General features: G+C 43.4%; 1 protein-coding gene across 2 annotated transcripts in view; it reads right to left on the bottom strand.

Moving 5' to 3' along the window:
* Positions 1-291: 291 nt before the first annotated feature.
* AURKA (aurora kinase A) overlaps positions 292-15,614 on the bottom strand; it is a 21,765-nt gene continuing 6,442 nt past the window's right edge. The window contains exons 3-9 of one of the 2 annotated variants that reach the window (XM_007104812.4): positions 12,762-13,041; positions 10,870-10,924; positions 9,585-9,776; positions 8,665-8,803; positions 4,426-4,574; positions 2,385-2,559; positions 292-2,240 (exon numbers count right to left, since the gene is read on the bottom strand). In XM_007104812.4, coding sequence (XP_007104874.1) covers positions 2,061-2,240; positions 2,385-2,559; positions 4,426-4,574; positions 8,665-8,803; positions 9,585-9,776; positions 10,870-10,924; positions 12,762-13,041 — 1,170 coding nt within the window. In that variant the 3' untranslated portion in view covers positions 292-2,060. The remainder of the gene's footprint in view (positions 2,241-2,384; positions 2,560-4,425; positions 4,575-8,664; positions 8,804-9,584; positions 9,777-10,869; positions 10,925-12,761; positions 13,042-15,614) is intronic. The other variant, XM_055090419.1, reaches the window with a different exon arrangement.

The raw sequence follows: 15,614 nt of genomic DNA, 5'->3' as shown, positions 1-15,614 counted from the left end.
TGTTGCTGTCTTGTGTGTGAACAGTTGGCTTTGGGCTCCTAACCACCTTCCGCACTGGCCTCCCAACCATTCAGATCGTGAGTAATGCCTATGCAAAAAAGCCGACAGGGATTCCTACAGGTTTAAGGGCTTGAATGGGAGTGGACTGAAAGGGCAAGCAATAAAACAAATTATCATACCAAATAGCCATAGCGTTCTCTTGTAAGCCCCAACTCCACTCCACCCCAGTGGCCAGCTGTCAGAACAGAACCGAGTAACTAGAGAGGTAATCAAAGGATCAGGGAGTTACAGCATTATGTGAATTCACCAGCAAGATGTACAGATCACTTGTATTTACATTGTTTTTATGGAACTAGGGGAATAAAACTGATGATCTATTTTAAACACGTAAGCCATTGTTCACCTCTAATTTTTTATCTGACAAAATGAGCAGCTTAAATTCCGTGGAACAAATAAACACCTTTGTAAAGTTTATGAAGAACTTTTTATTCTTGAAAAGCCATCACTGCTGCTGATTATGAAGCAGCAGTGCGTGTGACTAGTTTATTAATGCTGTGCTGCTACAGTGAGCTCTTTTCTGTGCTTGTGTGGGATTGTTTGGGGAAATGACAGCTTAGCTAGTATCACTGGTGGGGTTAGTCATGTTGTGTTGACTACAGCCGGGGTGGATGGATGAACTACTGCTCGGGGATGTAAAAGCTCAAGACTGTGGGAACCAAAAGCTCCTTTGTCCCAAGGGGGCTAACTGGACACGGCAGTTTTACTCAGTTCTTAAAAGTTTCCACGACTACTTCGGCAACTCTGACATGGAAGCGTATAGCCACGTCCTTCTGTGGAGACATTTCTGATCTCTGTATGCCTCTTGCACTGAAAGTCGGCCATGAAAGCGTATTTCCTCTCCTAGTTCTCAGTAAGTTCAACACTTCCACCTTTGCCTTCATCATGGTCAAGTTCACCATCTTTGGTTGATGCGCAGATGTTGGCAGCTAGAAATACGTCATTTTACGTGATAGGAACACATAGAACCTGAGCCCAGCTCCTCTCATGGCACCTCCTCATTTCTAGGCCAAGAGTGAACAGGTGGTGAAAAGAATTACCCAAGCACTGCAGATAGGTGTATTTGTGGACTCAGGTTTCAAGTTCACACAGAGGCCACAACTCCAGTGTGTCCCATGGGAACCAGGTGACAAGGGGAGGAAGGGAAGCCCCTGCCAGCCATACTGAAGGGGCAGCAGGCGTCCACTTTATAAGCCACGATGAACACTGACAGCGCCCAGATCCAAGTACGGCCGGGGGGGAGGGATTCCGTTTAGGCAAACACTCCTTCACCAGAGAATCAAGACAAAAGCCACACTTGGAAAATCCATTTGCCAGGAACTGGTTCAGCCCACGTGTGAAGCTCTTTGCCATCCTGTGGAGAACACAGTCAGAGGCCAGAGATGGGCAGGTGTGGATGCGGAGGACTCCTCCCCTCTGTCCTGACCACCTGCAGCTCTGGTGGCCCCCCAGCGGCTGAGGACCAACAAGCAGGCTCGGCGGGGGTACTGGACAGACACTGAGAGCGGTCCTAAAGGAATGCCATGGAGGTAAAAATACAAGTCTATACAAAAGTCTTTATTTTAACATTTAAAAGAAAGAATCACATGTTCATTCCGACAGCTTTACCAGACTGGGCCACCCGATAAGTTACACGCACACAGGGACTTGGAAAGTTATTGCACAGCTTTTCAACAGGTCGAGTCAGGACCAAGCAGCCGCCCTTCCCCACAGCCAGGCTGCGAGTCCATCTTCCACAAGGACACCTTACTCAAAACGGGCTGCGGGGTGGCTGCACTTGAACCTTGCCTCCGGATTGATGATATAACCACGGCTACTCCCACTGCAGAGTGTCGTGTCTGCGGAGGTGGAGCTCTGAACCGGGAGGCCGAGCACTGCCTGCTCATAAACAGTATTTCCTGTAGCATCTCGACGGCGGGCAGGCAGCAGGGAGATATGCCAGCAGCCTGTTCCAGGCAGATTATCAGCAGCCCTGTCTCGAGGATTTCTGCCCCCAAAGATTCTTAAGATTGTTTGCTAGCTGATTCTTTTTTTTGACTACTCGATGGTTTTGAATTTGCCGTGATCCAGGGGTGTTCAAGCACTTCTTTGAGGGTGGGCCGCTGGCTGGGATTATGCTTCAGCAGTCTGGAAATGAGGTCCCTGGCTCCCTCTGGCACAAAGTCAGGGAATGTGAATTCCACCTGGGTAAGTGTACAATAAGTGACAGAGTCACAAACGTGGCTAAGAGAGAACAGGATAAGTATTCAGATCGTAGCCTTTTAAAGCCAAGGCTGATAAGGAAGGAATTCTAACAGAATGATGGGTCCTTTCTAGTGATGTCTTACCCGTGATATTCTTTTGTAGGTCTCTTGGTATGTGTTTGCCTCAAAAGGAGGCTTCCCAACTAGAAACTCATAGCAAAGCACCCCAAGGCTCCAGAGATCCACCTTCTCGTCATGCATCCGGCCTTCAATCATCTCAGGCGGCAAGTAGTCCAGGGTACCGCAGAGGGTGGTTCTCCTAAAAACCAGGCAGGTTCAGGTTGACGTGCTTCTGTTTCTGATGCACAACAGCTGCTCAAAATTACCAAGCATTACACTAACGTTGAGTGCTTTTCCTAGGCTAGATCCTGTGCTACGAAGCAGGTACTGTTATAAATCCCCACTTTTAGACAGGGAGATGTACAAGATCTCACAGCTAGCAATCAAGCTGCACTCCGAATCTGTCCAACTCCAGAACTTCCTTAAATGATATAAAATATAGGATTTAAAGTATCACCACTACAAAATTTTGTGGACAACTAGGGAAATCTGAACATGGCCTAAATAGTAGATATTAACAAGGCTGTTAATTTTCTTAGGCGTGATAATGGTTGTGATTATACAGGACAATGTCCTTATTTTTAGGACATGCACACTGAAGCACTCAGAGGACAAAGCACGCTGTCTGCAACTTATAAGTAGACGACACACCCAACATGGCAAAATGTTAACAACTGTTTGAGTGTAGGCACTGGATAGACAGGCGACCAATTCAGCAAGTCTGTATGTTGTTTTTATAACAGAGGTTGGAAACAAACATCAAAACAGGAGCAAAGACCACGCAGGTGTTGCCGGTTTATGTCAGTTATTCTTTGCCTGGTGCCCAGTGAGCGCACAAGTGCTCGCTCGACGGCATGGTGACCCAGGGTTGAGGAGCTACCTCTCCAGACATCTAGCCTCTCATCACCACCGAGGCTCAGGAGACGGCCCGAATCAGGGGGTTCTCAAATGACAGCACAATATCGCAGGACCTCTTACAGTTATCAGGTATGGGAGGCGAGGAGAAGTGACCAACATTTACATAGCGTCCTCTTCAGAAAAGGATCGGCTACCTTTCCTGTCACGATGACACCACTGGGAGGGTTAAGGTACAGATTAGCCCTGCGATGCCACGAAGCCAGGTGCCAACAGCTCCCACCCGCAGCAGACCACCAGACTTTTTTTATTTATTTATTTATTTTTTTTTTAAACAGAGGTTGCAGCAGCAGATTCAGCGCCTTGCTGGAAACAGTTAGGAGTGGTCTGTAACAAAAACAAAGCTCCCCACACCCAATGGCATCTATTTTAGACTATACAATTTTTTTCAACTGGCTTGAAGGTAATCTGGCTAAAACCTTTTAAAGACCTCCCCCAAAGCTGACAAACTCTTATTGGTGGATGTATGCTTTTAAATGCCCTACGTCACACGTGGTTCCAAAAGCTCATTTAAACTCCACTTAAATTTTAAAAAGGAGAAAATGTTCTAACTCTGTTGGCAAAGTTCACTTAAATTGTTTCATTAGGTTGATCTCTCCACTTTAAGAGGAGACAGGAGAGGACTGTTCTGTTGACACACAGAGGACGAAAGAACCTTTGCCCCCCACCCTGAAAGCTCCATCCAAACCAGTTTGGTTCCTTTAAGTTCCCTGAAGAACTGTGCTCTTGGTTCTAGATCTTTGCAAGCGATGCCCTCAGAAACTTCTGTCTCCTGGTCCGGGAAGCAGTGGAGTCTCCCTCACACCAGTCAGTCAGGTGTTACTGCCCCTGTACACATGCTGCACCTCACCTGTCATACACTTGTCATACCTTGTACTTATCTGCCCCCTTCGTTAGTCTCTAAGGACATTACGCATCTTTTAACCCCAGGCTTAGGACAGGATAAACAGCCCCAAACGGCTGCAGAATAAAAATGTTCTTGAAGACACTAGTTTACTATCAGGCCTCAATTTCACCAAAGTACATGTGTCAGTTACCTGCCCCAACTCAGCACACATCTATACTTTACATATTTTACTATTTAGCTCATGATTAGCCCCTGGGCTTTTGCTAAACCAAACAAACAAGTTCCACGTCTGAAGTTACATACCTGGAGGATGGGGCATGTACTGACCACCCAAAATCTGCAATCTTAAGCTCTCCAGATGATCCAAGGAGCAGGTTCTCTGGCTTAATGTCTCTATGAATAACTCTCTTTGAATGACAGTAAGACAGGGCATTTGCCAATTCTGTGATATACTATTCAAAAAAAAAAAAGTATTGAAAGTCTGTGTTTTAGATTTATATAACACAATTTTAGACATCTCTTCTGAAAGGAAACCCAACATAGATTTTAACATGTTTCATAGATTTTTAAAGCCAAAACTAGAGACAATGGATGACTCTACAAGAAAACAAACCAATTTAGTGTGCAGCATTAAGTACAAGTGATTCTGTGCTACGTTATTTGCTAACACAGCAGATGTGATATTGAAAGAAAACACCGAGACAGCACTACATCCCCACGTGGCAATATATGGCCCAGCAGCAATGAATTAATATTGAAAAACTGGTATAAAATAAATTAGGGACTCAGAAGTGTAAACGGTTTTTAACATTTAAAACAAAAACTCTTAAGTACAGACCATTCCCATTTTTAAACCAAGGCCAATTTACAACAAAAGGATTTGTCTGAAGCTAAAACTTTACTCTAAGAGCACCGGAGGAAAAAAATCCTGAACAATAAACTAAGAGCAGTTGTCCTGGCATGTTAAGTAGTGGGCTAAATTTGGGCACACAGTACATAGTAATTCGTTAGTCAGCTTCAAAGTACACAAGCCAGTCAGTCCTTTCGTTCGTTTTGTTTCCATTTCAACTAAAAGGTCTAGCAAGCAGGTCCGGAATTTGCTTTAACATATAAATAAGAATCGTTTTATAGTATACTGAAAGAATATATTTAGCTCTGACTTAAGTTAGAGAAGTGTTTGTTTCCCAAAAGTAATTCTAGACAGGACTGAACATTATTTTATACCAAAAAAGGTTCACTAAACAAATGGGTAGAAACCAGATGTTATCATCAGAAAGGACATTTTTCATTATTTTCAGCCAAAGCCAGAGACCAAAATTTAGACCATAATAAACTGAAAGTGAAGGCAAAGAAAGCTTGTCTCCTGCACCAAAGTTGGGTTGATGATGCTTTAGGAGCACACGTTACAATTCCGGAGGGCAACAGGCTGTCCCTGCTCAAACCTCGGCAAGAACCCGAGCTCTCTGGCACCCAACTCCCTCCACACCTCCCACATTAGATTGTGGGTACACGTAAGGGTCCCTAACACTTCTCTAGAATTAGTTTTATTTTAATTAATCAGAAAAGAAAAACAGGTGCATATATATATATATATCTCCAAACTACTAAGGAATCTAGAAAGAACCAATCTTTTCTTTCAAATAGCTATCTAGTTACACCAAAGTAAACTCCATCTGGACTGAGGAAAACTGAGTACTACAAATATTAATTGCCAATTAAATAAGAAACTAGTTTGGTTAACTAATATTTAAAAAGCAAATAAAATAGATTTCTACTTATCCAAAGGGCAAATATTTAAGTTTAAAATAGTACGTCCTCGTTGCACAGACAGGACCAGAGGGTCATTCACCAATAGTGCTGTGATTGCATCAGAAGATAAAAGTAAAACCACCTGAACTTAATGCCATTTTACATCAATGCCAAAAAGAAAATGAGTGTACATACTACCCAGAGACCTCCACCAAGAAACAGAACAAAGTAACCACCATTCAACAGGCCCATCATCGGCTAATTCAACAAAAAAACAGCCCAAATTAAGACTCAGCTTCTTCAAACAATTTTCACACAATAAAGGGGAGTAGAATTCGTGGGGGGGGGCAAAACAAAAACCTGATAATGTTGAACTTTATTAAGATTTAAAATGTCTGCCCCTGGGGCTTCCCTGGTGGCACAGTGGTGCTGAGCCTGCGCGTCCGGAGCCTGTGCACCGCAACGGGAGAGGCCACAACAGAGGGAGGCCCGCGTACCGCAAAAAAAAAAAAAAAAAAAAATGTCTGCCCCTGAAAAACACAGTTAAGAGAATGAAAACACAAGCCACAGACTGGGAGAAAACGTGATAAAGGACACGTATCACAAATATACACGAACCCTTAAAACTCAGTAAGACAACTACAAAAATTTTTAATGGGCTGAAGATCTGAAGAAACACCTCAAAGATGATATACAGATGACAAACACATGAAAAGATGCTCAACATTGTACGTCATTAGAGAACCGCAGATTAAAACAGTGAGGCACCACTGTACACCTGCTGAAATGACTGAAATGCGAAAAGCTCAACACCACCAGCTGCTGGTGAGGAGCAACAGGAACTCGTTCCTGGGTGGGAACGCCAAGATGGCATATCCATCCTGGAAGACAGTTTAACAGTTTCTTAAAAGCTCAGTGTGGTCTTACCATACAAGCCAGCAATCACACCCCTAAGTATGCACCCAGCCAATTTGAAAACGTGCATGCAATCGTTTATAGCAGTTTTACTCGTAATCACCGAAAACTGGAAGAAACCAAGATGCCCTTCAGTAGATGAAGAGATAATAATGGAATAGTATTCACCAATAAAAAGAAATGAGCTATCAAACCCTAAAAAGATACAGATGAATCTCAAATGCATACAGTTGTTTTCCACAGGGTAACTGGTTAACAATGCTACCACTACACATGAACACTGGAATTGAACAGATAAATGGATGGCGGAGGGTGGAACCCAAGTTTCTCAATGGTGGGGTGGAGGTTACAGATAAGCAAGGGAGGAGGGTAAAATGATCCATGTGATAATGGACTCATGTTTTGCTTAATATAGATACGGATGGATAAATAGAGAAATACTTCTGGATACATGCATTTACATGGATTACTATACACATATTTCCTTGCTCTCTGTCAGCTGAAAGCCTAGAAGTAATAACACTCAGTAGCAATGATCATATCCAGCGCCCAGATCTTGGTTTCTAATAACATTTTCCGATAAAAGGAACCAAAGCTCCGTGGAGAAATAACGGATTCTAAGACTGGGATAGGAAATGTACAAGATGAAGCTGGAACATCTCATAGCACCAGAAAACAAGAAAGTGCTTTTACGTGCACGCACACACACAATGATAGGGACGTATCCAAAGGACACAGGAACCACGAGAGAGCTCCCAGTGGCCAAAGCTGGAACAATGAGAGCAAAGTGGTTTTAGATTATACTCAAAGTATAAAATAATCCATGAGTCCATATTAATAAATGATTGACTACATTTTCTGACTATTTTAACATCATTTTGCCTTTGTTGTTATATGTCTTTTATGTCTATAGATTAATTTTGTCTGGTGAATCAAAGGATTTATATCATTTATCAAATTTGGAAAATTCCCAGCCATTATCACTTCAAACATTACCTTCTGCCCAATTTCTCTATTTTTTTTTCCTTCAGGATTACAAAATTTATTACTAAATTTATATAAGAAACATTACTTCCAAATGTCATAAATAAATAAATAAAAATGAGTGAGTAAATAAATAATGGAGAATAGAGAAACATCTGGTACAGAATTCCAAATAACTTATGTCCATACCCTGCCCTACAGGAGATGAAACATAACACCCCCATGGGCTGTTCCTCTGAAAGGACAGAGCATGCAAAGGGAGAAAAAGAGTAACTTTACAGTGGAGAAACCTGACAAACACTACCTCAGCCAGGTGGTCAAGGCCGACCCTCAAGGATGAGTCAGGTTAATAGTATGTATCCTTGATACGAGAATGCATTTTACCTCTGATCTTCCTCTCGAAAACCCATGACCCTCATCTAATCATGAGAAACTAAAGAAATCTGAATGAAGTATGGATTTCAGTCAATAGTTATGTACCAATATTGGTTCATTAGTTATGACAACTGTACCACACTGATAAAATATAAATAGGAGAAATTAGGTGTGTATTAATAGGAGAAAGTAAGTCTGTACTATCTTCAGTTATTCTATAAGTCTAAAACTAATCTAAAACAAATTTTTCTTTTTTTTTTTTTTTTTAAAGAGAGCAACTATACATTCCCACAGCAACAGCTGTGGAAACCAACCACAGTATTCCATTTGGTACCTGATTTTATCTGTATATAAAAGGTACACCTAAGCTATTTTGATTTTTCCATTTCAAATATTTGATCTGATTAAGCTATCTTCCCATGAGACAAAACCCCCTCTATTATATAATGAAAGGCACACTGCTAGGTAGGACAGGTATAGAGGAAACAGAATTAGTCTGGACAACAAATGAAAACTTACAGTAGCAGTTCTCTGCTCATCAAACTTTGACAGTTTCTGAAGTTCTCTATAGACAGCTCCGAGGGGTGCATATTCCAGAATTAGGTAGACTCTGGTAGCATCATGGAAATAACCATACAGCCTGAGAATATTTGGATGCCTGCAACAAGGACGAACACTCTAACACCTGGTTTTGGAGCTGATAGGTACCGAGTATCAAACAAATCCTCATGTGAAACCAGTGGTGAAAACTGCTGCTGGCCACAGATCCCACCTTCCACCCCGCTTGCGAATTTGAAACTACAGACCCACTGTAAGAAAAAGATGTACACTGCTGTCAATTTACATGCATTTCAAGGTATTAATGGACCTTGGGTTTAGTTAAGACTATTGCCTTCCTTTAGGCCATCTATATTCTTAGGTGGGGAAAGAATTCAGATAAATATTAAGTTTCTGCAAATTGGAAAAAAAAAAAAGACATGGCATTCCCACAGTAGTTGAGACCCAAATACCATGAGGCAGACAACACAGGCAGTGCTCACTAACGGCAGGGGATGTGCTGCTGACACCTCTGGACAGCTGAGCACAGGCTATCTGTTTGTTTTGCTTTTTTTTTTTTAAATTCACTGAAAGCAAAAAGAAAAAGAGCCACTGGCCAAAGTCAACCTGTAGGCTGCCAGTTTGCAACCTGAACTCAAAATAAAAGGTATCATTCCCTTTAATTATCCACCAAAACAAAACAAAACAAGAACACCTCCGGTAAATTACTCCATCAACAAAACAAACCTTCAAGCAATTTTTCAGGACCGTGGCACTTAAGTCTAGTGAATTTAGTCACTCTCTGCAGCACTACGGAGCCAGCCTTCTACAAAGAAGTTTACAATCATTTAACTCTTCAAGTTCTGTACACCACTCTCCTGGACATCAATCTGAAAACTTACCTAAGGTGGGACTGTATTTCTACTTCCCTCCTCAGCTGATGCTCGACTCCTGCTTTCTCCAGCTGAGCTTTAAATAATACCTTAAGAGCCAGGATAAACTTGCTTTGTTTTTCTCTCGCCAAATAAACATTACCAAACTTTCCTTTACCCAGCGGGCGACCAATTTCAAAATCTTCCAAAGCCCACTGCCTTCTAGGAAAGAATTGAACATTTTAAAATGTGAAGAAAACACATCTTTTCTAACAACGTATATTAGTGAGTAATAGACATCCTATAAATTTTATATCCAAAGTTGTATTGAGCATGTACCCTCTGCAAGAACCAAACCAATAACCACAGTTAATGAGTCACCACAGACATTAAGCCCCCCATGCGCCCACCCGCCATCAGCTGAGTGACTCTGTGACAAGGAATGACCTGGACTGTTAGAGCTGCAGCACTCACTGGGAAGCGTCCCAAGGCAGCACTGTGCTCTGGAGCGCAGACCTATTAACAACACTTAGGACCGGAAGAAGGATTAGATGAGTAACTGGAGAGGGAAAAATGCTGCGGGACCACCTGTGAGCCTCTTTCAAACCAAGCACAGCCTCCTCCAGCGCCCGAGATGCCAACATTCTCAGGTGGAGAACAACCACTCTGGTTAAGCAAGCGGGATGGAGCCCGCAGGGCAGTGGGGTGAGAACCATTGGCTGTAGGTGCTCAGAAAGCCTCCGGTAGGCGCTAGAGCAAAAAAGGCTGTGGGTTCATTCCTGGCTCCTATCACATTCTAGAATCTAGACAGTTCAGAGACTGAGAGCAGGGGAAAATAGAGGCAAGCTTTATTATGAGAAACAAGTATAATAATCCTATCAATACTTTCAAAATACTCAGACAGTCATGTATTAGTCCATAGCTCTGCAATAGGACCACATTTTGTTGTTGTTTTTTTAACTTCCACCTCTTTACTAGAATAGAAAAAAGTATAGAAGCATATATAAACCATATGTAGTAGTTACTCCTGAAGGTAGAGAGGAACTTTTACTTCACACATTTCTGTAACAGATTCATATAAGTCATTTCTAAATTTGGAAAGCAATAAGAAAAACTCAAGCCCCTAATAAACATCCATCATTAAAATTCCTTCTCCCTTTTTATAAAGATTGGAAATTTGAAACATCTATATCTTCTAAGTGAAAATACAGTATAAAGACCTATTTTAAAAGTGTTCCCATAACTAAATTTGCAATTAAATGGTGTATTCTAGTAGAATGATGGCACAGAACTCTGTAAACAAGATAAAACTTACCTTTTTGATTCTTCATTTTTCTGTTTTGATGCCGCTTCCTTTTCAGGATTATTTCCTAGATAGAGTAAGTTAAAAACCTGTTTTTAGAATAACTATACAGAATAAGTTAAAAATCTTTGATTAGAGATGAATCAAAGAATAGCCACCAAAATATTAATGTATGTCCAGAATGATAAATCTAAACTATTTCTAGTTTTATTTTTAAAAAAAAAAGGGACTTCCCTGGTGGTCCAGTGGTAAAGAATTCGCCTTACAGTGCAGGGGATGCGGGTTCTATCCCTGGTCAGGAAACTAAGATCCCACATGCCAAGGGGCAACTAAGCCCATGCGCCACAACTACTGAGCTCGCACGCCACAACTACTGAGTTCGCGCGCCTCAACTAGAGAGCCTGCACGCCACAACTACAGAGCCCATGCGACCTGGGGCCCGTGCACCACTACTAGAGAAGAGAAAACCAGCGTGCTGCAACAAAAGATCCCGCATGTCTCAACGAAGATGCCACGCGCCAAAACTAAGACCCAACACAGCCAAAATAAATAAGCAAATAATAAATAAATAAATAAAATGTTAAAAAAAAAAAAAAAAGACTACACTGTAACCCGACTCCTGCCATTTGAAGTCTTTATAGAACTTCGAGAGTAAAGACAAGCAGATACATACAGCTAGGCCCTTAGATAATCTCCCTGAAGCCTCAGTTTCTAAATGAAGAGCTTCTAAAGCAGAATTACCAATCTTCCCATCCATTACAAGCTCCCACCTCGTCACCTTTTCCCCAGGAGGTGGGCCAGCCAGCTGTCCATTTGCTACAGACAACGTGCAACAAAACATAAGCCAACCACCACCCGCCTTCCACTGTATTAGTGGCCAAGGGGAAATTACATTGGACATTTCTACTTGTCTATTTCCAGCACTTCAAACTCTTAACAGCAGCACATTTTGCTCTGCTCAGATATTTGAATTCAGGCCTCAAGTGGACTCTTCCCCTCCCTGGTTCACAATCTCAGTTAAGGCCACCAGTATAACCACCATCCCCATGTCCGGTTTATCGCCCAGTTCTGTCAAGTCTGCATCCTAAGTGAGCTCTCGGATTGGTCTGCACCACTCCATCCTGGCTGTCTTCGAATAAGTTAACACTTCGAAGTCTTAGCTTCCTCCTCCACAAAACCAAGTTAAAAACTATGGCTGCCTCTGTAGAGTGGTTACGCGGACAGAATGACACAACGTGGATGAAGGAAGCCTGCTGTGTGAGCACTCACATCTGGTAAATGGTAATTATTAACACCGACCCTGCCCCACCTAGTTCAGGTCACTGCCGTATTGGCCCCAAACCACAATGGCTTCCCTCCCATCTGGTACCCCTGGGTCCAGCAATGCTACTCTCCAATTCACGCCCCACATTCCGATGAGCTTTCTATAAAGGCAAGTCAGCCCATCCTCCGCTCAAAAACCTTTCAGCAGCTTCCCAGTGCACACGGGATGAAGCCCCACTCACTGCGGCCAGCGGTGCCCACCGTGACCTGATCCGGCCCGCCTCAGCCCACCCACTCCCCATGCCCGGCACTTCCCTCCACGCTCCATAACCCTGGAGTTGTTCAGCTCCAAGAGTACCTGCTACAAGAACCCCATCCCTCCCCTCCGCCCCTAATACGCAATCAAAGAACACAGCACTGGTGGTGTGTCCTCCCTGGCTGCCAACTCTTCCTTGAGGGTGGGGGTCTGGCCTGGCCCACAGGAGACACTGGTACTTCACCCGGACACCAGATTTTCTCCCCATCCTCAGCAGAAAATGACGTAAAAGCTAGGGTTCCAAACAATAGACACACGTCTACACACTTGCTTTTTTAGCAACTAGAAAGAACGGCTCTCCAATGAGCCTCAGAGCGCTGATTACCAGGTGCTGGGAGCTGGGGCTGCTCGCTCTTTTGGGTATTACTCAGCGGCCTGGAGACGGGACGAGGGGCGCTGGCTGCCTGCGCCGGCTTCTGCTTCAGGGGCTGTACGGGTTTTTGGCTGGAGACGAGCTTTTGCACTTGGGAAGGAACACGCTGCGAGGAATTTGAAGGACACAGGACCCGCTGAGCCTGGCCACTGTTCGCAGACACCGGATTCTGAGCAGGAAATTGCTGAGTCACCGGAACACGTTTTGGGCCATCACCAAGTGGAACTGTAGTCTAGATTGGGGAGGAAAAAGGAACTTTATGGTCTCCATGAACGAAAGCCGAATATCATGAGAATATTCCAAAAGTTTGTTTTCCAATATAAGAAAATGAGTGTCACTCACTGATAACAGACGGAAGGGGAAAGCGATTTTAATCAGCACTTCCAGAGGATACAGTTAGTATATGGCTGAAATACCTGAATGATACCTCCTCCCCTTCCCCAACACCCCACCCCTAAAAACCACGCCCCCATAAACAAATGTTCATTAACAAACTTTCATCTAAAAAGGGAGGCATTAAACACTAAGAATTCACGATGACTTGGGAATTATTATTTAGCAAGAAGCTGCACTTTGGAAACTTTATACCAAAATCCCAATGCCAACGACGTTTCTTTGACAATACCTATGTTTAAAAAAAAAGACTGAAAGAAATACATCAAAATATTCAAGTGATTATCTTTTTTTTTTTTAATTATTATTTATTTATTTTTGCTGTGTTGGGTCTTCGTTTCTGTGCGAGGGCTTTCTCTAGTTGTGGCGGGTGGGGGCCACGCTTCATCGCGGCGCGCAGGCCTCTCACCATCGCGGCCCCTCTTGCTGCGGAACGCAGGCTCGGTAGTCGCGGCTCGCGGGCCTAGTTGCTCCGCCGCATGCGGGATCTTCCCGGACCGGGGCTCGAACCCGTGTCCCCTGCACTGGCAGGCGGATTCTTAACCACTGCGCCACCAGGGAAGCCCTCGACAGTGATTATCTTTGAGTAAAGAAGTTTTGGAGAATTTCTGTACTTGCCAGATTTTCCACAAACGCTAATTACTACTTTTTTTTTTCTTTTACAATAATGACCACAGTTTTAATAGTCCAAAAAGCTGATTACTACTGATTTAGTAGTGTTTCAATTTCCAAGTGTTCAATACTGACAAAACGCATCTGAGGCAAAAGACGAAATACACATAGGCTCTTCAAAAAGTTACTACCAAAATATATTATTTACATGCCTGTAAGTTGGATGTCACGAGTTTTTAAAATACTTAAATTCTAAGGCCCTGAGCTAATCAAACACAGGGCAGGGGGCGCGTCCTCTAGCTTCAGTGGAGGAGGTTTCCTCATAAACGGGGAATCAGTGCCAGAAGAGAAGCCTCAGAATCCCTCACCAGCTTGCTGGTACAGGTGCTTTCCCAGAGAGGGTTTCCCACTCACAGGAAAAGAGAGCGCTTCTGAAATTAGCAGCATCCACAACACAGCCGACTTTCAGGCAGCAAAAAACATTTTAAACATCGAGCAATTTTTTTTTAATATAAATTTATTTATTCATTTTTGGCTATGTTGGGTCTTCATTGCTGCGCACGGCCCTTCTCTAGTTGCGGTGCGCGGGCTTCTCATTGCGGTGGCTCCTCTTGTTGCGGAGCACGGGCTCTAGAGCGCAGGCTCAGTAGTCGTGGAGCACGGGCTCTAGAGCGCAGGCTCAGTAGTCGCGGCGCACGGGCTCAGTTGCTCCGCGGCACGCGGGATCTTCCCGGACCGGGGCTCGAACCCGTGTCCCCTGCATCGGCAGGAGGATTCTCAACCACTGCGCCACCAGGGAAGTCCCTAGAGCAATTTTTTAAAATGATTTTTATCATCAGAATTGAGAATCAAGTACAGTGAACCAACTTAGCCTTTTTCTGGTTGGTCATTTTTACACTTTCAGCCAGTACAAAAGGCTAAGTATCCATTTTTTGAAGCTGAAGACTTCTAAAAGCAAACCCCTCCCCTCAAAAAAAAAAAAAAAAACAAGCAGTATTTATATTCTTCTAATTTCCTAGAAGGGAAAAAAAACCCGGGGATTACTTATATTAAAAGGATCTTTCTGTGAGAGACCCATTCACATAACTGCTCCACAAATATTCATTAAATGCTAAGTAAGGGCCAGGGGGTCTCTCCTCCTGGATTCCAATCTACCCCAAGCTGAACTGAGCACCCCTGCTAGGAATTACTCAGGTTATATGTATATATATATATAGTATGGTACTGGCTCACACACCTACCCAGAAGGGCTCTAAGTTCTTTAAAGTCAAAGACCACGTGCTTTTCACCGTTGTGATCCCTGCACCTGACACAGAACCTGGCTCCAAGTGGGCTCCCAGGAAATGCCCACTGAACTGCTGCTCGACATTCCTCTAAAGCGTGAGCGGGACCAACTATGGCAAAGAAATTAATTTCTGGCAAGCAAGGAAGTACGGGCAAGTATTAAGCACCTACTACATACATCATTATCCTGCATGCAGTGGAGCAATACAGATACTTAAACAGCTAACTGTAAGACAAAGCAGAGGAAATAAAAGTTACGGTGAAAGAAGCAACAAAGTGTTATTGAATGCGTAGAAAAATGACTAATTCCCACCCAGGAACGTGGTAGAGGGATCTAAAGTTACAACCCAAAGTAAAGGTAAAAAGAATTCTAGATTTAAAACCCAATCTCAGGGGCTTCCCTGGTGGCACAGTGGTTGAGTCTGCCTGCCGATGCAGGGGACACGGGTTCGTGCCCCGGTCCGGGAAGATCCCACATGCCGCGGAGCGGCTGGGCCCGTGAGCCATGGCCGCTGA

This window comes from Physeter macrocephalus, chromosome 14 (genome assembly GCF_002837175.3).
Source record: "Physeter macrocephalus isolate SW-GA chromosome 14, ASM283717v5, whole genome shotgun sequence".
Classification (NCBI taxonomy): domain Eukaryota; kingdom Metazoa; phylum Chordata; class Mammalia; order Artiodactyla; family Physeteridae; genus Physeter; species Physeter macrocephalus.
This window is presented reverse-complemented; position numbering and strand designations above follow the sequence as displayed.